We start from the raw sequence: 24275 nt of genomic DNA, 5'->3' as shown, positions 1-24275 counted from the left end.
TCTAGAAGTACTTCAGGCCTTACTGCAGAATACAGAGTGCCGTATCAGTAGTGACAATGAAAACATCCTCATGCAGACTGTGTGGTCTTATAGGCAGCTTCAAAGCAGAATATACAGCAGCATGTACCTAACTTCATCTACAGTATCGTGGGGCACACCGGCCCTTATAAGCCTAATACCACAAATTACTGGTTTATTATCATAAAGGAAACTGCATTTAATTTTTTTACAATAGTGCAAAGCTGACCATAGCAAAGCAAAACAAAATGCAAGCAGGAGATGGAACCAGCACTGACATTCACTGAAGTAAACAGCTGCATAATACTGACAGAAAGCATCACTTCAATGGGACAAAGATATCCAATACTATTAAAACACAATCAACAGTGCAAGCATGGCCGTAAAAACTAAATCTTACATCTTCAGATTAGTGATGAGAACGTTTGTCAGAGCGGTCGACATCACACGCGACGATGTGAACGCTCATGAATGTTAGATACAGTGTCAGATTTGGGCTTATGTTGATTTTTCTTTCAGTGGAAAATAAAAGTGACTCAGAGCTGAGATAATAATCAACATGATGCTCCAGAGACAATGATTTCTTTCTGTCTATTCAATGTTCTTGAGTCATTTACTGCAGTGGTTCCCAGCAGGGGGTCGGGACAGTTAACAAGAAAAGAAGAAAAAGTATTTTATTTTATTATTTTTCCAAACTTTCCTGTTATTTCTACTTTTACTAACCATATAGAGAGATAACGAAAGAATGAAAGTGCATTTAATGGCAATAGCAGAATAAATTCTAAGTTTGAGATCATAAAATCCTAATAGACTGAGAAAGACTTTAGCTACTGATGCTTCTACACATGCAGCATCTCCTACCACACAGATACTGTAAACACTACGTCAAAAGGCAGTTTCGGATGCAACCATGAGATTTTGTCCTCTTTAGGTAGGTATCTTAGAATTTAGATGTGTAAAGTTTAATTAATTTATTGTTTGAACGGTAAAATTTAAAGGTGCACTATATAACTTTTTCATACTTTTCGTTCTTGGTTACTTAATCTTGAACTGAAGGACTTGTAGAGTCAAATACAAATGTAAACATATGGCTTTGTAGTATATCGAAAAAGTTATGTTAGCTTTTGCAAACTGCTATTCCTTCCATCAAGAGCTCTGTGTCTGTTTATAGGCCCGAAAAAGATTTGCATAGTGCACTTTAATTGAATTCAGACAATTCAAGGTTTGTTTTAGTATAATTCATGAAGCCATATGATGGTTTTATATGGATTTAAGTTGTATTTTCGTTCAATTAAATTTTGTGATATATTCATATTTCATATTTCTCCTGTGACTCACTGATGTTGCAGGTCGTCTTGGTCAGGACACCCCAACAGATTTCAGGATAATGTCAGGATATCATCGGTATTGGCCGATAAAGACTTTCAAAGGAAATATCGGCATCAGCGCGAAATGAATTCAAGCCAGTAGAACTGGTCGATAAGATGACGCCTAAATTATGCGCATGCAAACACAAACTGTTGACTAAGTTGTTTTCTTATTTTTCCCTGTGAATGTCACGGTTTGCAAAGCATTAAAACCTTCATCTGCCAGTACCATCACAGTAAGATGAGGCATAATAAACAGAAGAGAATTGATGTTGTCTGCAATTAGGTGGTAAATATATGTACATATATTGGTTTTGACAATTGGCCGAAATGAGTTGAAACATATATCAACACATCAGCAAAAATCAAACACTGGGGCTCTGTGGGTAAAATAAAGGTAAGACAAAGAAATTAAATGATAAAATATTCATGAAGTCCACAGCAGGGAGCTGAGAGTGAGGTGTTATTTTTACAGTATGGAGCTCTTGCCCTTGTGTGATAGCTCAGTTTGACAGTGACAGCTCTGCTGCTGGTGCGTCGACTGGCCGGTCAACGCCTCCGTCTTCAGCATTTTCCATTTTCACTCTCAGCTCTCTTCTGCAGCGACATTAAACACCTAATTCATTCTCTTTGGAGCAACTCTACATTTTACGTCTTATATCTCTGGTTGTTGCTTTTGAAAGAGATAATAACATATGCTTCTTAAAGCTGCTTTATGTAGCATTTTTAAATAAGACCACATTGAGACTACATTCTCCACGAACTCCAAACTGCTTCCTGTCAAGTCCGACAGTCCTTGATGTCTTTGGCTTTAAGAGGACGAACATGTTTTCGCTGCAGTACAGCAGCAGATTTCCTGCCAAATTTGGATGTTGTAAAACGCTGTAATCACACTAATGTCTCAAATGTAATGTGGTGATATTTTACCTCGATCAAAACGCCACATGTAGCCGCGACGGATTGATTATCATTCCAGCTCTGAGTGAGAAACGAAAACAAATTACTCAGGCACGCGTGGTGCAAATCAATACACTTAAAGAAACGTGCAGTGTAATGAATGTAAATTATTGCTTTGGCTGATACAACAGTGGACACAGTGTCACATTCAATGGATTAAAATAGAATCAAACAATCATGAATGCGAGCGTGTGAGGAAACATTCAGAACAGAATCTCTGCATGGGGTCAAAAACAAAGGCAGAAAAATAGTTTTGTAAACCTGGAAAAAAACATGTTCAGAAAATATCTTTAAAATCATTTTCTGGACGAGTAAATAAAATTGTCAGAGACGGAGCTCTGTTAGTATCCAAGCTGTGTTGTACCGAAATATTAATGAACATCTTTTAACAGGTTTACAAAACTTACACTTGAGCTCACAAAGAACAAACTGCTGCTGTGATTTTAAGTTCTCCACATTCGATATTTTGGCAAGGAGAAGTCTTAGGTGTTAACGTCATGTTGACATAAAAAGTACAGTACAATCTCTATTAATAACCTACTGTCATACAGACAAAGTTCAGAGATGACCTGGCCCGATATCGCTCGATAGCTTTTGATTGAATCTGCACCAGCAACATTTCTTTCATTTAAACGTACATTATATATCTTTAGCTCTTCATTTTAAATACAAAATATTGTTCGTTCGTGTCTGAAAGCTCGACCAGCTAATTGCCAAAATAATCTGAACTGACGCGATCTAAAAGGGATTTTTTTTGGCTGAGAAAGTAAGTTTGGTTCGTTATGAGTAAAAGCACAGGGTTGTTAACTGAGGTGTAACGGCTGTGATACAATCGTCATGAATCATTAAAGCAACAGATAACGATGAGTCGGTGATGGTGTGGTGCAGCCTCCTCATGCACAGCTACAATCGCTATGGTCATCTCTGATGCTGGTGGTCTAACGCTGCAGTGAGGGCGTAGAGGCAGTGTGTGTGTACATATGTGTGTGTGTGTGTGTGTGCAGTGAGCTTTTGGCAGTGACGCGACATGACGTTAGCTGGGACGAGGTGGGCTGAGAGGGGACAGGAAGAGAGTCTCCCCAGATGTGTCCAGCCGAAGGGTTTTCTGATTTTTAGTCAGCCTACCAGACATCCGGGGGAGACCTCTGAGGGGCGAGTGAGGGGGTCGGTGAGGGTCAGGGGTGTGTGTGTTTAGAGGTTGACCAGGTGGAGGTCGGAGGCGGAGAAGTGGGGACACAGAGCCATGTCCGGGTTCTTCAGCTGTCGCAGGATCCTCCGGTGGAACTTGGAGCGGACCCGGTTGAACTCCATGATGTCGCTGGGATCCTCCTCGATCCAGAAACGGTGGAACTCCTGCATCAGGTAACCTGCCGGGAAGAAAAGGAGAACAGTTCATCCTCCCACAGGATCATTGTACGATCCCAATTATCAACATGTCGTCATTAGTCCTCCATGGTTTGACCTAGAAAAATTGGTAAACTATAAACAGCACTTATCAGCTAGCCCATTTGTTCATGTGAGCCATGTACTTCTGTGAATAAAACTCATAAAGTTGTAAAACAAATGTGGAGAGTCTTCGCTTTTGCCTGGCACATTACTTATTTTATCTGTATGTACGTATTGATCAAGTCTCATCCACCATCTTGGTTAGAGAGTGTAAGAGTCACATTTCTGAATTGGACACTCTTAGTGGCTCCAGATAAAAGATACAGAGATAGGGGAAGGATGACATTTAAGACAGCTGAGGATTATTTGGGGCTCGTTTGAAGCTTATTTAGGATTGTGGGCAGGAACTGCCATAATGTATATCATTTTTAGGGATATGCATTGGCAGGAAAAAAGGACAATTCCTGGCCAATGCACTGTGCCAAAATCACTTTGAGCACAATCCAAAGAAATGTGTGTAATTTTCTATGCTGAGGTTTTGTTCATATATTATGGCTTGCAGTGTTTTATTGAATAAGATAAGTAAACGTTCAAGTTCTGCTTTTTGTTTGTTTAAGTTGTTTGTTTGTTGTTGATTATTTTATGGGCTCAAATCCCCCATTACCTTATATAGTCATATACTATTAACTGAGGTTGTACTAATTATTGGGATGTGTAACTTTATAATGCAAAACACAAAGAAAAAACAGAGAGGTGGGTATAATCAATATTCTTATATTAACAATGGATCACATGATTATTTGTATATTATGTATCTATTATAGACTCTAACTCTGAAAGATAAGATGTCCTTACTTTAACGGTGAACATAACAGGTGAGCTAAAACAGCCATGCAACATATACTCTACAATATAAGCAAAACAAAGAAATTGTGTAATGATGATTAATATCTCATTTTGCAGGGAAAGAAGAAAAAAATAAATATCTCTCCCAACGAGCTGGACTCACAGAAGGTCTGCTGGAACTGCAGCAGGCTGGGCATCTCTGGGGCCACGTTGTACAGGTGGGTCTTCAGAGCTCCACTCACCAGCAGAGAGAAGGCCAGGTCTGTGATGTTGATGCCCACAATGGCAAAAGAGTAGCTGGAGAGAGGTGATGGAAATATTAATGTTAGTTTTATAGAAAGCTGTTTTTCTGTTGTGACATGTCGTTTTTTTGTCTACCATTGATATGGATTAAACAATCCTTCTGTAGCCAAACCAAGTTAGGAGCAAGTACGTATTGTTGTTTGCCGATTACTTAATTGTTGTTAAACTTTGTTAAAATCTCGAATGGCTGCTAATTTGTCTTAACATATGGAAGCACCTTTAAGTTTTGTCAGAGAGAGAGGAAGAAGAAATGTTATAGAGGCTTTAGTGGAACAGATTTCTGAAAACAGTGAACAAATCTACCATATTAAATCAAATCTAAATCTAAAAAATGAAATATTTATGTATTATATATATGTATATCTTTAATAATAATAATAATTTGGAACCAAAAGTGAAAATACTGTTTAGACTTAGTTTTGGCATCCATCGCGATTGATTCAACCAGACTCCCTTTAAAAATGCTGCAACTTTGAGAGTTGTTGAGTGGGGAGAACCTGAAAAAAAACTTTGAGAAACGGCCACGACAAATTCTAAATGATTCGTGCCTTCTTGTAAATTCGGCATTAAATGGAAAACATTGAGTTGTTTCTTTCCCTGTAAAAAGTGTCAGAACATCTGTTTCTGTGCCTCAAGTGTGTCTTACCTGCCAACATTTAGCAGCTGTTTGAACACACTGTGTCAACTGATTTCACCATTTACACTAAATTATCAAATTAGACATTTTATTGATGTCAAATTTAACAAATACAGTAAACAGCAACCAATATAGGCTTCTTCTTTGTCTCCCGTGGAGAATGTCCCAGACTCCCTTTAAAAAATGCTCAATTTTGTGAGTTGTTGACTTAGGAGAAACTTTATAAACTTCATGAAATGCTGTCTCTGACAATTTCTTATTTATTTGGGACTTCTTGTAAATTCGGCAAATGCTATACAGTAAGTTCTTTCTTTCTTTGTGTAAAAAACGGTGTCTGTTCAAGTGACGTTTGTACATGTTTATTTGCATATAGACTCTTTGGACCTGAGAGGCGAACACTGTATACCGATTGTGAACTATCTCTTTAATATAGACACTGTACAGTTGTTTACAGCTTGCTGCTCTGCTGGAGTGTCCTCACATTACTGTGTGGGTTTAAGAGGATTTGGGGTGACTTTTTTAGAGTTGGTCCTCGGTGCTTATCTGAGCTGATGCAGACTGGAGGCAGAGAGCAGGAGGACACACAGCGGTATAACACTTGCTGCCTATTAACACACACAAACACACAGTCTCTCCTGCTTGCATTTACACACTCACAAAAGCCTCTCCACTGCTAAAACTACTCAGTATTGAGGCCAAACCTCACACAGCTCCAGCAGCAGTAGCCCAGTTTAGGCTCTTCCACACACACGTGCATGCCATCACACAGCACATGTGCAGACACTTACCCAATAGCTTTGTCTATGTTCTTCTGCTCCCATTCAGGCTTGTTTATCTCACTGTGAAGGACACACACTTGAGTCATGGACTGTCAACATGTGTAACAACACTGAGCACACAAAAATCCTAAAGTCACAATGAAAGAAGATTTAATGAGGTTGTTTCTGAAACAGATTTTATTTCCTGTGGGAACAGAATGACAAGGCCAGAATGTAACACTGGAATACAGTCTGAAAAAGTATAAAAGATGTTAGACTAAAGGCTCGTTAATGCTCAACGTTATGATACACGTACAGATTTGGCACTGAGAGCTTAAGTTCAAGTCAATATTAAAGGCAAGAGATGAATCGTGACTGATCAACACGTATGTTCACATCTCATCTTCCCTTAAACTGACATTAATAGCATTTTGATATAAAAAGAAATTGAAAATTATAATTGTAAGGAAGTTCAGCGAACAAGAGACAAATTAATTTCTCATTTCATTGTGACTTTAAGTTTGTACCAAAGGAGGATAATTTAAAAATAACTCTGTATCTGTTTATAAATTATTTTGCATATAATTGTTAAGACTTTACTACGCAACTTTGTTTATTTGAGGACTTTAACTCACACTATATGCGGTGTCACTGAAGGATAAGGCTGGTGTTATTCTATATTTTAATTAATGTCCAGAAAGAAACTGTCTCTCACTACTTGCCAGTTCCATTTGTTAATGTAAATATTTCAAAACTGGTCACAAAACAGCGCTGTCTATTACCATACCATGTCTTAGGCTGATAAGAGAGCAGGGTGTTTACATATACTTAAACTGAGCCGTGCTGCTTTATATGCATGAAACAACAACTGCACAAGAAACCCAGAAGAGAAAGCAATGAATGCAGCGAAAAAGAATGAAAGTGAAATCAAGTACCTTGGCTTTCTGTGTGTGCTCCTACAGTGCATGTGTGAGGCAGAGAAGGAGGCATGGGCAGAAAGGTGGAGGTGGAGGTGGAGGTGAAGGTGGAGGAGAAAAAGAAGAAGAATCTTCATTTGTGAAATGGGGCAGCTCACTGAAATGCCGGTGAGAAACAATACAAGCAGCAGTGAATGACATCAAGCTGTAGGAATGAATATAATCAAGCAGAAATGCAGAGTCATGGGTGAGCAAGTGCAGTTAAAAGTTGAAGGGATACACCAGGTGTCTTTCAGAAAGGTAAAGCTTTACATCTGCTTTAAATTCACATTTCTTCAGTTTGGGATCCTACCACCCTGGAGTCTATGATCTCCGAAGAGCAGCGCCGATCAACCAGTGACACTTTCTACAAAAACACTTGGTGTATTCCTTTAATTCCATCATGCTTTGGTTAAAATTGAGAAAAGTGGATGATGTACTTGTGCTTTGGTTGCAGGGAGTCGTGGAGCATCTGGTGAGCGGTGGCCTTGTCATGTTCTGCGAAATACCTGCAGAGAGATGAGAGAAGCTTCAAGACGAGGGAAAACAGGATGACTTGATTCGATCGCAGTTATTATACATTACAGTATTATATCCAATTCTTAGGAAGCTATTTTATCACTGAAGACTTTTAGTATGAATAAAGAGAGTGAGCGCTTACAGCAGGTTGTGCAGGCCCAGCAGACCCATGCCTCTGAAATCAGTCTTTGGATCGCTGCCTTGGAAGCCGATCTCACACCACTGTTTAGAGATGCGGCCGGTGAGAGGTGTGTCAGGACGCAGCTCCTTCCATAGCTACAATACACACACACACACACACACACAGCATAGATTAGTACACATATTTCCTGTCTTGTCTTAATAAATAAACTGTTGAAATAGCCTGGTTTAAAAAGCTAAAAGTTATGGATAACAGTTTAATAATAAGCTAAAACTGAAGTTGAAAGATTTAGCTACAATGAATGGCCAAATTGTTTAAATAAATGGCAGTGTGGATGAATGGGTACCTGAGATGAGGGTATGTCTGGAAAAAATGAGAATCACTAGCTTTGCAGGTGGCTGGTGCCTATGTGTAAGGCAGAATAGATCACTGACAGGTCAAATATAGACGAATGTTCCTGACAACCTTCATCAGCATCTCCTCGTGCTCGCTGTTTTCACAGTCGTATGGCTCCCTGCGCAGCTTCTCCACCTCGGCCACCAGGCTCCTGTAGCCCACAATCTGCAGCAGGCTGGCCTGAAGAGAGATGCCCAGCCTGGGGACACGCAGGGAGAGGACGGGCTGCTTGTATCAGGGAGTTCAGAACCATTAATGCAGTGACCTGCCATGTACCAGCACAGTCTGAGCTGAAGTCTGAATTGCTGAGGAAGAAGTGTGTGTTATTTATTCACTTTCACAGCTAATCTGAGGATGTTGACACTCCAGTGACAACCTCTAATTAACCACAACACTCTCACACAAGTGATAAAGTAACATAAATGTGATATGAAATGTGGTTTCTCACTGTGGGTTGGTGTCAGGGTTAATCTTCTTCAAGGCCATGATGTCGTCGATAGTTTTCTCCACTTTATCAGGATGGACGCTGAGGGCAGACTGCAGCAGCTAGAGACGACAAAGCAACAAAGATGGCAGGAAAAAACATGAACAGAGAAAACTGAGTGACGTATCTGTATTTTAATGCACATATATTCAGTATATTAATAGATTTAGAGACCCGTACCTCATTCTTAGAGTACCGCAGAGATGACTCTGGAAGGAAATGGTTGCAAAGTGTAAGACGACTGCATACAGTCACATCAAAAGTGTCGAAATATATGCTGAATATGGTTCAAGGCAGAAAATATGGAAATGTATTGCTGCCACACCAGAAAAAGAAAAATGGATCATTGTCATATTATAACACAAACATTTTTTGTTATAACAAGATGGTTTTCACGTTATGCCAAAATATTTTAGCGTTATTACGACATACAAATTTCTCACGTTATGACAAGAAACTTTTCTTGTTATTTATATTGTTACAAAAAGTCAAGTTTGAACGTCATAATAACTAAAATATCTTGTTACAACGTGAAAATATCTTTCTATAACATGAAAACATCTTGATATAATGTGACAGTATCTTGATACAACTTAAAATATCTTTCTATAACATGAAAATGTCTTTCTATAATGTGAAAATCTTGTTTTAACTTATGATATAATGTGAAAATGTCTGAGAAAGTTTATGTTATAACGTGATAGTGATCCACTTTTCTTTATCTCGTGTGGCCTCAACAAGCGTCCGTAAGATATAAACATGCCATTACTGATTTTAAATTGTGAAAATTTGTATAAACGTGTTCAAGGATTTTACTACCACAAGGAATAGGAATGAGGGTGGACATAAAACGGAAGGATGGATGAAAACCAAACGTGTTTTCATTTCCAAAGTTCCTCTTAAAGCCAGGCTCATAAACATGAACTGCATATAATAAAATCCAATGCAAAAAAAATATTGAATATAATATTTATCAGTGTAAAGCTGTTTTAAAATGATCATTGATTCAAACATGAAATAATTTAATGATCACAGCAAATAAAAAACTAAAGTGTTAGACAGCATGCAGGCAGACAGGCAGTGTATGGGCCTACCTATCTTGAGGGTCCTGCGGGCCCCATGTTTGTTGTTGTAGCAGATCCGCTGCAGCTCGCAGCGGCCTGTAAACTTCCTGGCGACAAACTTGAGGCCCCGCCACAGACATTTACAGTAGAGGAACACGAAGAACTGGGTCACCACTCTGCAGAGGAGAATACAGGAGGGATTAGATAGAAAAAGACAGATGTTGTATATTTCATGTATAGATTCCCAATCTTTAACAGTAAAGATTTATGTTCTTTTCTCCGATCCAGTGCTGATCCAGTATTTCACAAAGAAGCCTAAAACCATGTCTACACTGAGCCAGTTAAAATGGTAAAAACATATATTTTCTCTCCATTTTGGCTCTCCATCCAGACTAAAATCCGCATGAGTAGAACAGCTCATAACTTTGAGCATAAAATGAAGAGCAGGGAGGACGATATAAAGTAAAGAAAGTCATAAAACTGTAACACTTCTTGTGGAGCAGGTTAGACATGCAGCCGATCAAAGTGTGCTATTTTTACAGGTGACACTGAGAAGGAAAATGGAGATGCGTGTCTTGGGAAATGTATAGTGACCCATTAAAAAACCAAATGATTTACCAGCCTTCGCCAGCTTCACTCTGCACGCGTTCAATGTTATTTTAATATAAAACCTTCAGTCCTGTCACTTCATGACCTTTGATTACTAAATATGAAGGACAGAACACAGTTTGTACAACGTGCCAATGGAAACTCAGATTTAGGACCCAAATGTGTTTGTTCGTTTGGTTTTTCAGGCATTATCGGGGCTAACATTAGCTGTGAGGCTGACAAAATACATCAACCTGCACTTTAGATAACCTACAAATCCCCCCTCTGTGAGCCACACAGACTCGCTCTTCGTTTGGTTTTGTGGAATCGAGTTTACAAGCTTCACATGCAGAAATAAATCGTTAAGATGCTGATTGATCACAGCATAATATCATCTTCCATGTCAACAGAAAAAAAGGAAGAAAGAAGGTGTAAGAACAGCCCTGAAAGATGGATCCCTCCTCTATAGGCCTGTGGATGAGACTGGCATGTTAAACAGCTCATACAGACACTCTGTCTTTTTCTTAACCTTCAAGGAGGTGAGCATGAAGAAAAGGTGACGGGAGCAGGATTTTAAAGGGGCACTCCACCAATTCAACACAAACAATAAGGATCAGTTTCATGTTCTTTACATCCTCGCTTCCTCAGGGTAGGTGCAATGCATCTTAACACCTTTGCACACTTGTACAGTTATGGTTACAGGCTGAGACCGACCGATACATCGGTTGGCCGATATATCGGTCTTTTTTCAAACACATTTAGGGATCATTGTAAAATATTGACAGATATATTGTTATCAGAATCTTTACCACAATAAAGAAAATGTAGTTGTATTTTTTTTCACATTTTGTGATAACGATAACATCCATGTGAATCGTGTAGTGAAAATCCGATATTCTGACTTTATCAACATGAGGCGCCGTTGCTCAAATCATCAGCCCCCTCAAGTGGTTGCCAGTCTGTGCACTAGCAAACATTGCTAACGCTAGCTGTTATGCTGACTAGCTAAAATTAGGTCAGTAGCCCCCAGTAAGAGCGTCATGCTTTGAAGCCAAACCATGTAATTACAACGTCACGTGATGCACTGGGGCCTAAAAATACTTTTTTCCATAAGCTTACGTTGTGAAAGAAGCGTCTGTAAAACCTTGGATACATTTTTTGGAGCATGACTGTCATAATTTGAACCATTTGGTCAGAAGAAGTCTAGAAGAGCCGCACGATTAAATCATTTTATTCCCATTAAAGTTAACCGGGCGCTAAACAGGAAGTTAGCCGGCTCGGTCGCCGGAAGTCTCCAGTGCGCTCGCTCTGAGGGCCGCACAGCACAGAAGTTCATTTATATGTTTATTTCCCACAAAATGACAATTAACAAGACTGCTGATGCTGTCGAAACACAGATACCACATGATACCAATGCTGTGACACTACTGGCTGACAAAACTTGTTAGAAGCTGGAACCAAATTCTTACAGAGATAAACAAAACAAACATGTTGGACCTAACAAACATTTTAAAATTATAAATTCACACTCATATTAATGTTTTTAAGGAAAAGATACTTTTATTTCCTTTATCTTTAAATACATTTGCCTACATAAACATGTTATCATTAACTATTCAGTCATTCCTGATCCATTCCTTACTCGCTCCTCAGTCACTACACATATTTTAGTGTACCTTTAGTGTAAAAGTACTGAATCACACATAAAGCACCAGGACTATTAATAGAGGCACTGAGGATGAGACCACCTGGTTTACATGTGCTCCATTATTAAGGGGCCTCTTTTTCTGAGCGACCCACTCAAACCACTTCACACCACAACAGGCCACTTACAGGCCACACAATACTGTAATCGATGGGAGAAGAGCTTCAATGGGGGAACTGGGAAATACATCTGAACATGACAAGAGGCTTACAAATGAATTCCTTCACGTTCAGACACAATACGCGTACATTTAGCTCCGCGTCATGCGCAGTAATGGAGCCTCTTGGGTTTACCTGAGAAAATGCTTCATCTTGTCCGCTTGTCCTCCTCCTCTCTCTCTCGGGTGTCTTCAGTGGAGTGATCACCTGCAAACAGATGAGATGAGTGTCTGAGTGTGTCTGGATGAGGCCGACAGAGATGCGGGGAGAGCTTCAGGCCCCCGCAGCTCCGGAGCTGTCCGCGGTGCTCACCGAGCGACACGCAGCTTCAAATCTGCGGCGTTACCTCTCGTTTATAGTCGGTATCGTGCAGCAGACACTTGGGATCTCCTCTCGGTCGTTATGAATGTTTATTTCGCCCATCAGACAGCAATAATCCAGTAAAACCAGATTATTAACGCTGGATCGTCTCCGGTCTGATTAACGCTGCATAATCCCGCAGCAACAGACGACGCGTGTGACGTGCGTGCGGGCAAAACAAGCGACAAAAATCGATGCAATGATAGATAATAATTTTTTATCTCTCACCGGTTTCAGATAACAGCGGGTGAAACGGAGATGGGATGTGGCGTCTTGTCCTCTTCACTCGGCTGCTCCGGTCGTCCGCAGCTCCTCCATGATGACAGTCTGACTGAGGCTCAGCAGCTCCGGTCTAAAAGCGACAGCACAGCAATGCAGCGCAGAATACCAAACCTGCACAGACACTGGGATCAATTTATGGATCAATTGTTTCACACTTTCCGCAAATAAACACAATTAGAGTCAGTATGTGTTTAGATTTTGCCTCAAGGGCCACATCTGACATGGTTTCTGCAGATAAATGCGTGTATTTATCATATTGCTGACACTTAAAATGACAAACCAACCATAATATGTTGCTCAACACCATTTAAAATAAAGAAACACCTGTGAGAGTGTTGTAAGCAGTTTGCACGGGCAATAAAAGGAGTTCCTGCACCTCTAAAAACTATATATTACTGTCCTTCCTGTGTTTGTTTGTTTTATTTACCTGCATTAACCTTTTTGGCCACTTGGGGGCAGTGTACCAATCTGTAAACACAACACAGACATGTTACTTTATAAAAGGTAATATGGTGAATGTACATCAGGCCCCCAGGAAGAGCGGCAGGCTCTGAAGACAGTTGTTTGACAGTTGTTTGAGCGCAATGACTGATGGGTAATATCAACTGACTCAAAATGATGAACACCGTTCAGTTCTTCGGACACAGTTCGCAGTTGAACTGAGCATAGTCTGCTCCCTGGGAACGACTGGAATATTTTCGACCAAACGGAGGAAAGACAAAGTAGACTGTGCTGGTGAGTTTTATTTAATTTAAGTTGAGTTTGCCTGTTTTACCACGAGTTAATGAGCCAGTTAGCTAATTAGCTAATGCCTCTTGCGGTACAAAGTGGGACTATGAGACAGGAATGGCCGCGGCTAGCTGGTTAGCATGCTAACGTCAGCACTCTCCAAACTGCAGTTACCTGAGATCACAGAGGGTGGTAAACATTGAGAGTGGGCAAGTCTTTTCAGAAAATAAGATTTATTGATTGTTAACCAATACAGAAAGACATTCTATGCAAACTGATATTATTACATTTCAGCCATTTAGTAGCCTCAATATTGGTTGGATTCAGTGTTGGGGGTAACTTGTTACAAAGTAATCCGTTAGATTACTTTTTTGTTGTACAAAGTAACGTAATGCGCTAGTTTTGCGATTCAAGTAATCCGTTATTTAGTTATTTTTATTCATAAAAGTAACCCGTTACTGGGGAAAAAATTGCTGTCTTTTCCTTTCCTTTTGTCACGACAAAAATAAAATAAAATTGAGCCAGTGGAAGGTAAACCTACAGTTGTGTCAGCAGGCCAACATTATCTTCGTGGAAATATTCCCATTTTTTTACTTGAATGTTATATTGAGTCTGTCATTCTTATTATTAGGCTACAGAGTCCAAACATTCAGAGGTACATGTACAGTTGGCTACACGTTGTCTCGATGACTCACAAAGGGTTTTTACTGTAATTTTAGGTAACTCTAAAGTACTCTAACGCGTTACTTTTCTCAGTAGACAATGCAGTAAAGTAACAAGTTACGTTTAAATGGCAGTATTCTTGTAACATAATGGGTTTCTTTTAAAAAAAATAAAGTTACCTAACACTGGTTGGAGTTTGTTGGACCAGTTGTTGAATAGCAACAGACAGTGTGATTTGGTTTATCACTCAAGTAACTTCATGTTATTTTATCTGTTCTTTTAACTCCTAATGTAGCCTACTCTGCATTTGCATCAAACAAGGATTCATTCAGATTCAGACAACTTTATTGACATCTAATATGTTACATGTTACAAGCATAGATCAACAAACAAACAGAGGTCAGTGAAGGACAGCAAGATAAAGAGCTATGGTAAAAGAAATAGCAATAAAATAATAACTAAATAGACATTTGATACATTTAAAATCATGCAAAAGGCACAGTCATTAAAAATGTCATTTAAAGTGACTACTGTCGGAATGTAGTTATTCAGCAATGAACATGCAGACTCTCTCTCTCTTTCCCTGTCACACTCACACAAAGTTATTACACGCAGGTATGATTGTGTATAGGAACTTTTTCATGTTAGTAATGTATTTGCTAATGTATTGATGTCTCAAAGTATAAAAAGTTGCAAGGTGATCTGCAACAACTCACTTCAGTTTACTGGCCTGCTGAGAGGAAGTAAGACAGAAACTAGTTGGAAATGAAAATCATCAGAGTTGGAATTTTCCTGGCAATATATTTAAGAAAATGACCAGCTATTTATTAAATGCTTATTGGAAAATGGAGGAAATGTATTTATAAAATAATGTTGGAGTAACTTTCAATACATTTGGAGGTAATTATTGTGATAATTGGGGGGTGATTTAAAAAGAAATTAAAGTGAAATTAGCGGACCTGTAAAACAAAGTTACACCACCTTCTATGACTAATTCTTAATGCTCCAAACAAATTTCATTCATCATCGGCATGGACAAAAAGATTAAGAGGAATATTGTTAAAATGTGCAATTGTGCAGTTGGGAGCCTGCAGAAGAATCTACATTTTATCACCTCTCAGTTCTCTTACTTCAGTTGTCTGTCACTTCTAAGCACAGGGTAGGTTGACAGGTGTCTGTCATGAATGCCGTGATGTCAACTGAACCGCTCTTGTGATAAATTTTGTTGCCTGCTTTTTCTCTGGTAAAATTGTCTCCTGTCTTATTGTACATCAGGTTAAAAAGATCCTCATCGGTTTCTGTGCTCCCATTAAAAACTCCCACTGCGTACCAGTTGGAGTATAGGTCGAAATCAAAGGGCACAGAGAACATGACAGCCATTCTCCCAGCAGTCTGTCCTGAAGATTTGTTGTTGAGATCACAAGTGAAGACACCAACAGCTCCCCGAGCTATGCCGGCAGTCTTGGAGTACAGAGTCCTTCCAGATGAAGATGGCTCAATCTCAAGCGGCAAAGGTAAGGCGCAGAACCCACTGACGATGTAATGACTAGAAAAAGTAGAAAAGTATTAATACATTTTGTGTATGGGAAATATATTTCAGTGAAAGAAAATAAAAAAAACTGCAGTTACCCGACATAATGGAGGGTGTAGTGAGAGCTTTTATTTTTAATCTCAATGGTGCACTGACGGTGATCTAGAGGCATTGAACCCCCTGAACCCACAGCTCCGGCATCACTCCAATCGAGGGTCTAAGGACAGAGGATGTTGTTCACTGTACAGATTGTAAAGCCCATTGAGACAATGTGATTGTGATTTTGGGCTATATAAATAAAACTGATTTGATTTGATTTCACTGACCTTATTAGCTTCTGTGTTCATATCCTTTGTGGCACGAGACGACCTGTATAGACAGACAAGCACAAAACAAACTCTCCATTAGTGTTGAGTGAGAAAATATGACAAAGTGTAAGTGACATTAAATCTAAAAAGATGTGTATCATGTCTGTATGTTCAGTCATGACTCTGAGAACGAGTGTAAATGCTGATGCAACTATTCTTAAGTACCTTAAAGGAACAGTTCTGAGAGAAACAGCCTGAAACAGTCAACTGGCCACAAATTGAGACAAACCCTTACCTCAGCTGATGGATAATGTGTCCAGCTCTGTGCCGGCAAATGTGGGATTTCTCTCCGAGCTCTATGTATTTATACCTGCTGCAGCTGGACTGTACTGAGGAACTCCCTCTGTTTCCTTACTGGGTTTCATACTGGCTCATCACCAGTCAGCTGACTCTACAGAACAAATCAGTTGACACGCCAATATTACACACACACACAAACTCTTTGTGTGTGTACATGTGGGTCAGGGTTTCCTTGGAGGACCACACATTCTCCTATTCCCCTTTGCTTAGGAAGTGGTGTACACCTTCTCCTGTGTGTACGCAACGTTTATAAATGAGGCTCCAGGCCCATTAATGAATCAGGAGTAAGTCAGAACTAGAATTTTTGGTTAAGTTTTTTGTGTTTTCTAAAAAAAAAACTGAAAAAATGACTTAGGCCATTATTTTAGGAAGGTGACGAAATGATGTGATGGCTCAATGTAAAAAAATGATGTAACAATTTGCATGGATATGTTTAAGTTATTTCAACTTAGCTAGTATTAAATACATGACTTGACATCACAAGACTTCTCTAAGTAGTATTAAGACTGTGCCAATGCGCGTACATGTGAGAAAAATGTGTGTGCGTGAGAAAAAAAAATGTGTGTGTCTGTGTTTATGACCCATAGCATTCTCGTGTGTTTGTGTGTGTGTGTGTGTGTGTGTGTGTGTGTGTGTGTGTGTGTGTGTGTGTGTGTGTGTGTGTCTTTGGTTTTTATCTGACATAGGTCTCATATGATGTTTGAGTTGAAGAAAGTTGGTTATATATATATATATATATATATATATATATATATATATATATATATATATATATATATATATATCAAACTGGTGTTTCTTAGTAACTTGTTACATCCAGCCTGAATACTATTCAAGCGCCCCGCCGCTGATGTGTGGGCAGGTGTGTACGATGTAAATCAATTCTAAACTTTCGGTACATATCTTGGACACTGTAATCCTACAAGTGAAATGCAAGGAATGTAATCAAACAGTAATGTTAGCTAGGAAAGGGTTAAATGCTATTATTAGCATACCTTGAAATAGGCCTATGACACAATGAAAAGGTAACAATTAGTCCGATTTAATACGTTTAAATGACTTGCAAACTGGAACACACCAGTGTGACATTATCCCAGGTACCCTGTAACTGCCCACGTCAGTTAATACAGTCTTATTTATTTATTTTTGGTTCCTACCTACCTTTTCAGTGAAGCGGGCTCATTGTTTGTTTTTGTTTCTACATGGTACCCTTTTAATGAGACACCACCTGGCAGAGCATGGCAAGGGAGAAACCACACGGCAGGTTATCTCCACACACACATTAGAGTAAAGTAATATAAAGAGTTACAACGTTAAATGTAAACAAAGAAGACAAAGAAAGAAGAAAGGACAAGATTCAGCCCCTTTGGTAGTGTGCAGCCTACGAGGTGTGGTTTATTGGTGTAAAATGATCTCGGGCCTCATGCTTTACTACCGAGAGGAGCTACATACCCCATGAATTGATCTTGGCCCAAATGCTTAAAAGTTCTGACAGTGGTCTACCTGCCCATTGTCCTGCATGATGAATTCAATCACTTGTTATAACAACAGGTTTATACTAAGGGAGGATACATTTTTAAAGTATTTTCATTTATCTCTTAACCTTTTAATATATTTTAAATTAACAATTGACAAAGTTGTTTATTAGAGTTTAAGATTAAAATTACTGTTCAGTGAGCAACTTATGAACTTTAACACTATTCTACACTGTGATACCATGGTTATTCACATGCTGTTTATACAACAAGAACTTTGATCTAGACATCTGCTGAAATAGACAGATAGCCAAAAAATCTGGGGCCCTGTATTTCTGTCCACTGAGGTTTGACTCAACCTGTGAGATTATGCTCTGAGGAATAAGAAACACTACGGCTCCCCAGTGCCATCAGATAGCTTTGCTGGGAGTGGTGTGTAGTTGGGCGGTGGCGACAAAACAATTGAAGGACTGTTTTCATCGCCACATATTCTTTGCATTACGGGTAAGACGATACACACTGAAAACAGTTCAAAACTAGGAGGTGCAGCATGGGCGCTAATCATCTAAAACTAAATGAAACATTTAGCCATGGGACATGGACAGTGTATGAAATGCTGCTAAGGGAATGGAGGGGGGGGGGGGAGGGGGGCACTCAAACATTTTATATAATAAGTGGTGCCATCTTCTATGGCCAAACAACTCAATCAGCAATCTGTCGGCAATCTGTTACCTTCGGCACTCCATCTCAAATGTAATATTTCTGCATGTTTTTCCACATCTGTCCTGGCTAGTTTATATCATAGGTCAGAGTGCTGTCATTAGAAGCCTATCATGGAAAGAAACATTAAATAAAAACATTTTGGCTCTGCTGCACTGGTGTTGCAGCCTCTACTATTGAGGAGCCTATGGACTGTATATGGGGTGCAGTGCACTGTGGGAGCTGCTGCCATACAGATAGATTGCGCTTGTTACTGCTGATCTACGTGGAATGGCTGGCCATTAGGAACGATCTCAGGCCGCATACAAGTGCACATTATATATGCGGAGCGCAGGTGGACAATCGGCATGAGATAGATATTTGATGGAGACAAGTAGTGTGTATTGTAGGCTATGTGCTAGAAGACAGATGGCATGACATGAACTGCAGTAAAGAGCTCGCAAATAGATGTGCACACACACTCACAAACTGAGACACATGTAAGACACACCCATGTGCATGCACTCACACACAGTGCACACATGGAGTCCCAAAGCAGATAAAGCCATCAGTGGAATTAATATCTGTGTGCTGTAGTGCATTGGGCCAAAGTCCTAACCGTAAACACATCACTCACAGTGTAGCCAACCGGCCAAGGGATCAACCCATGGGTTGGGAAGGAGAAGAAACGATTTAAGTGTGTTGCAGCTGACGAGCATTTAAACACTGAGCTTAGAGACACAGAGCTGTGGTGGGTGTTCTTCTTCTTTTGTTTCAACTGTTTTCTTTTAAACTATTGTATTATGAAGCAAGTTTGGTGAAATTATTTTGTTATTTCTCGTCAACAAATCCAATAAAAAGACCACAACTGATTAATTAATCAACATTCAAACAAATGAAAATGCACCTGAGTTAGCTCAACAACAAGCTGTCATTGGCAGCCCCTTCACCTCATGTTTAAAGTTCCCATGAAGTCAAAATCGCTATTAAAGAAGTGGCAAAGATGCTGTTTTGAATGTATTTTGAATGGTAATTATTTGTTCATTAAAAGATTTCTTTATTTTATGACGCTGCCATGGATGTAGAAAAAGAAGACCATCACCAGAGAGGTGTGTTGCTCAAGACCAGACCTCATGGATAACTGAACAAAAACACAATTTATAACTTGTACAAGAACACAACTGACTCAGCCCTGGGTTGCCAGGAGTCAAACCTAGCATTAAAGCCACCTCTGTACTGTATTCCCTTAATCAAACTGGCCTCCATATTCATGGAGGCTGAGCTGCCCTGCCCCATCTGGGTGTGTTGACTCGGAGCTGTCAGAGGAGAGTCAGGGTCGACGGTTAGGAGGTGGGGCGTAATGTACATTCTGTGCTATTGGCTGCTGCCTGTTTTAACAGGACACAAGTAATTGCTGAAGCAAATAGTGCTCCATATGCTGTTTCGTGGGAAGTTTATGGGCATCCTAGAATAAATAAAAATAATACAACAGTTAAAAAAACGTAACATACTAAAAGGCAGTCATTGTTTACAGTCTGATTAGCAATTTGAGACACGAAATTAGAAGTTGGAAACAACATTTAGGCTAATCTCTACGAATAGATATCTGCACAACAATGGAGATGATTTTCAAAAAGGTAATAGAAAGCTAAGCCATCGTCACACTACAGCAAATTGGTTCTGAGACATTTGAGCCAATGCTTTCCACCTCTTTTGCGCTCTGCATGGACTGTTTGCCTTCATGCTACCAAAGCCCGCTCAAACATCAGTCAATGCTACTCGGACTACAAAAGGAAACCAGAAGGCTTCCGATAGCAACGTCTCGTCCATTGCCGACAGATTCTGCAGACTTGTTCATAGAGATTAATTCCACATGTCCTGTTGCCAGATAAACTCACTATCATAAAAATGTGTATTATCACATCCGCAGCTGAAAATGGTCCCAAAAAGACACCATTTACTCTTATAAATGTATTGTTTGCTAAAAACTACAGTGTCCAGTCATTTTAGAAAATGATCAGTGTTGTATATATTAGTAATGTATATATTCATGACCCGATTTTTAAGTTTTATATCTTTAGGAAGAATGTTTTAGCTACTAAAATGCCAAAGAAGGTGCACAATGTTGGTTGTCATTGTGGCTTCAGTCTTTTCATAGGTTTTGCTGACATGAACAACAAATACAGAATTTCATCAGCCTCATCCTTTAACACTGCAATAAATTAAGTGTTATTGCACTGAGCTCTTAAATTGCACTACAACAAAGATTTTTGGCTTGAGATCCTTTCACTCTTCTCCAAGCAATTAAGCTTCTTTTAAGTCTTGGTGTTAGATTAAGCTGCCTTTGTTCAATTGAAGATTTCTTTAACACATACTGTATGAAGTATCTGTATCTGGAGGAGAGGAGGTTATCATGTTTAGTTGATAAGAAAGCAGGAATGTTTGATGATGGTGCTTCAAAGGAGCAAACAGTATTTTCTTGTTCTCCTAATGGTTAAAGAGTCTGTCGTATAACTGCAACTTTAAAATTTTTTGAAAATGTCAATATCTTATCAACCTGCTGCAGATGAAGGTTAACCTGACAGGGACTGGGAAAGACGGTGAAGGTGGGAAGGGAAGGAGGCATAGAGGACGCAGGCGGCACCAGAGAGTTGGAATTGGGGACTGTATGGGAAGTTAGAGCGGTCCGTGTCAATCACACAGTCCTGGGCCGGGGCTGAGTGGGAGGTGGTGATGCACCAGGGCCGGCTCCCGTTATCAAGAAAAAAGGGCATGGAGGGGACAAGCTTAGACGGGCGGGCGATGAGTGAACCTCGGCTGGACTGAAATAGATAAATAATTTGGGTGAATTTTTAAGGGGAATAAAGAGAGCAACAGAAAGGGAGAGGGGGGCTTCACTGCTCTGACTCCAACATCAAACAGGACCCAGGCTGAGGAGATCTATTGTGTGTGAGAGAGAGAAGGAGCAAGAATGAAAGAGAGGCTGTGAACGTGAGAGAGATTGTGGCTTTAATGCAGAGAGCAAGGGAGATGGAGGATATCACAACCGTTTTGGGGAATACACCAAGACAAGACTGGGGTGAAAGATAATTGAATAGAACAGGAACAGCCTTTGTTGTCTCATTCTTCACGGCTGCTTCGTAAGCTTGATTACTCAATCTCTGCAACCACAGCGAATGACTTTACTACTGTCAGGCCGGAACTCAAATTAGGACTCAAAAGCTGAGGTGTCAGTGAGCAGATTTTTATTGGAATCAAAAACCTCTCGACAGAGTGGTCCAAAACAAAAAGGCTGTGAAAACTAACTTAAAGGAGTCTTGGCTAAACTAAAGTTAACAAAAAACACTCCTAAGGAGGAAATTCTCTCTTTACAGGTTAATCAAAATTATCAAAATCAAAATCACTCCTAAGGAGGAAAATCAAAAGGCTTCAAAACATTAACTTAAACCACTACTATAAAAAAAAACGGTAAAGAAACAAAAAAAAAAAAAAAAAAAAAGAACAGCATTTTCTTGTCAAACAATAAAAAATCTTCAACATGCTAAAGCATGACAAGTTTCTGGCACTGGCCACCCACTTACTCGCCTCCTGAAAACTGTGAACTCCAACAGCACTAAATCACATTCCATGCACGCACACAACCTGCAGCCAAAACAGTCTTGCTTTAGATGCTGAAGATTTATTATGGAAAGGCCATAACTCAGTGGTTAGGATATTAAGACCTCTGCTCTTCCTCCTCTGCAGGCTGAGGATCGTCATCATGAACCTCAGGATACTCTGTAACTTCTGCAGCAGAAGACTGACAACGGGAAACCAGAAGTAGAGGAGAGTGAGGAAGGAAATCACATAACACCTGTATAAACACCTGGCAGGCCAACCTCCTCATTAGTCACCATGCATTACTGGTCCTGTTTTTTGGCTCGATAATGCTCTATGCGCATATAATAACAGAGAAAATGAGCTTTTCTGTCATAGCAGTTGCATTTCTATCCATCTGTAAAGAAATGCATCTCCTTGTGTTGAACACTCGGAGATGCATCTCCGTTTTTTTTTTTTAAACACAGGTGATAATCGGCAATTAAATCACATTCACATTAGCAGTGGACAAGTTCACCTTGCCTTTCTCCTCTTGTGTCCCGTTCATCATCATCATCAACATGCCTGGAAAAACAGGGAACAACAGAAGGCAGCAGATCATACATCTCATCAGATAACATCCAGATGACGTTAAACTTGTTTTAAAAACTCTTAATCAGTAATACTTGAATTTAACACATCGGATCATTTTTAAATATTTATTAAACTCAGTGCTGACTGAACGATGCTCAAGCTGCCTGACGGAGACGGATAGAAGGATGTTAATGAGCCAGCAGTCAACACTGTCACGGGTATGGTGAGGACCCAAAAGCAGCACAGGCAGACAGGATATCAGTCGGTAATGACCTTTATTCATCACTGGAGTTTAACAGTTTATACAGTGACAGGGTGAAAAGTCTTGGCTCACAGTGATCTGCGAGATCTGAGAAGGAGTGAGCCTGGTGTCGCTGACTGAAGGCAAAGCCAACAACAGGTGGATTACCTAGCAGGCAGACAGGTCCAGTGGTGAGCTGTGTAGCCATAGAGCCGAGCAGGTGTGTAACCAGGAGGGGATAGGCGAAACTCGTGGTCGAAGACAAAAGGCTGAGGTAATATCCAGGGCAGAGACGAGGTCGGCAACAGGAGATCAGTCCGGGGAAAAACGCTGGAAAGTCAGGCATAACACAAGAACAATCTGGCACTGAAGCAGAGACAGGAGCAGGCTTAAATGCAGCCAGGGCTGTCACAGGTGTGGAGAGTTGGCCTGATGAGGAGGTGTGGCTGACTGGCAGAGTGGAGCAGAGACAGGTGAGTGGAATGATACCAGCAGACAGGAGATGAGAACCAACCCTCAGAATACCATCCTCCAACACAGGAGAAAGCTTGAAGATGTGACTATTCTTTTTCACACTTATGCCATTCTGTAGACTAGAGAGTTCATCAGGAAACCTCTTCTTCTGGCAAAATCTGATGATTTCCTTCTCAGCATCCAGCAATTCATCTACTGTGAGCAAACCTCTCAATGCCAGGTCTTTGACCACTCCATTCTCCTGTTCTGAGGAAGATCTTTGTTGTTCAGAGTCAGACTGGGTGGAGGCTGTGTCAGACCCTTTCCTCCTCTGGCCGAGACACCGCAGCAAGTTCCTTAGCCTGATAACCCAAGCCACAGCCCTTCTCAAACGGGTCCAAGAGGAAAAATGATGGATCAGCTGAGTGGTTGCGTCCACATCCTCTGAGGTCTGCACCGCATTCACTGCAACACTGACCTTCACTTCTGGATCGTTTGGCAGAAGTTCACCCAAACAATCTGGACTCACAGGCCAGTCCTGTTCAGGATGCAAAAGATATGCAGGTCCTGACAACCAGGTCTCACCCCTCAGAAACACGTCAACCTTCAGCCCTCTGGAGGCCATGTCTGCAGGATTGCTTAAGGTGTTTACATACCTCCACTGAGATGGCTGCGATACTTTGAGTATTTCTGAGACCCTGTTGGCAACAAAGGTACGGA

General features: G+C 40.2%; 1 protein-coding gene across 1 annotated transcript; it reads right to left on the bottom strand.

The window, feature by feature from the left end:
• Positions 1 to 3533: 3533 nt before the first annotated feature.
• Positions 3534 to 12436, bottom strand: elmod1 (ELMO/CED-12 domain containing 1). Its single transcript, XM_073479922.1, has 10 exons — positions 12420 to 12436; positions 9864 to 10009; positions 8950 to 8978; positions 8734 to 8831; positions 8355 to 8484; positions 7890 to 8023; positions 7669 to 7737; positions 6303 to 6353; positions 4738 to 4871; positions 3534 to 3709 (listed from the first exon to the last, which is right to left on the bottom strand). Exons 1-10 carry the CDS (start codon positions 12434 to 12436, stop codon positions 3534 to 3536), a joined length of 984 nt encoding a protein of 327 aa, XP_073336023.1.
• Positions 12437 to 24275: the final 11839 nt, after the last annotated feature.

Source organism: Pagrus major, chromosome 13 (genome assembly GCF_040436345.1).
Source record: "Pagrus major chromosome 13, Pma_NU_1.0".
Classification (NCBI taxonomy): domain Eukaryota; kingdom Metazoa; phylum Chordata; class Actinopteri; order Spariformes; family Sparidae; genus Pagrus; species Pagrus major.
This window is presented reverse-complemented; position numbering and strand designations above follow the sequence as displayed.

What these genes read in the sequence shown, in the direction of transcription:
- elmod1 (XM_073479922.1), bottom strand. An exon ending in TCCCTGCAACCAAAGCACAA is followed by an intron (nt 6,354 to 7,668) that starts GTACATCATCCA and finishes TGTCCTTCACAG; the next exon opens with TGAGATAAACAAGCCTGAAT. An exon ending in GCAGTTCCAGCAGACCTTCT is followed by an intron (nt 3,710 to 4,737) that starts GTGAGTCCAGCT and finishes TCTTCCCGGCAG; the next exon opens with GTTACCTGATGCAGGAGTTC.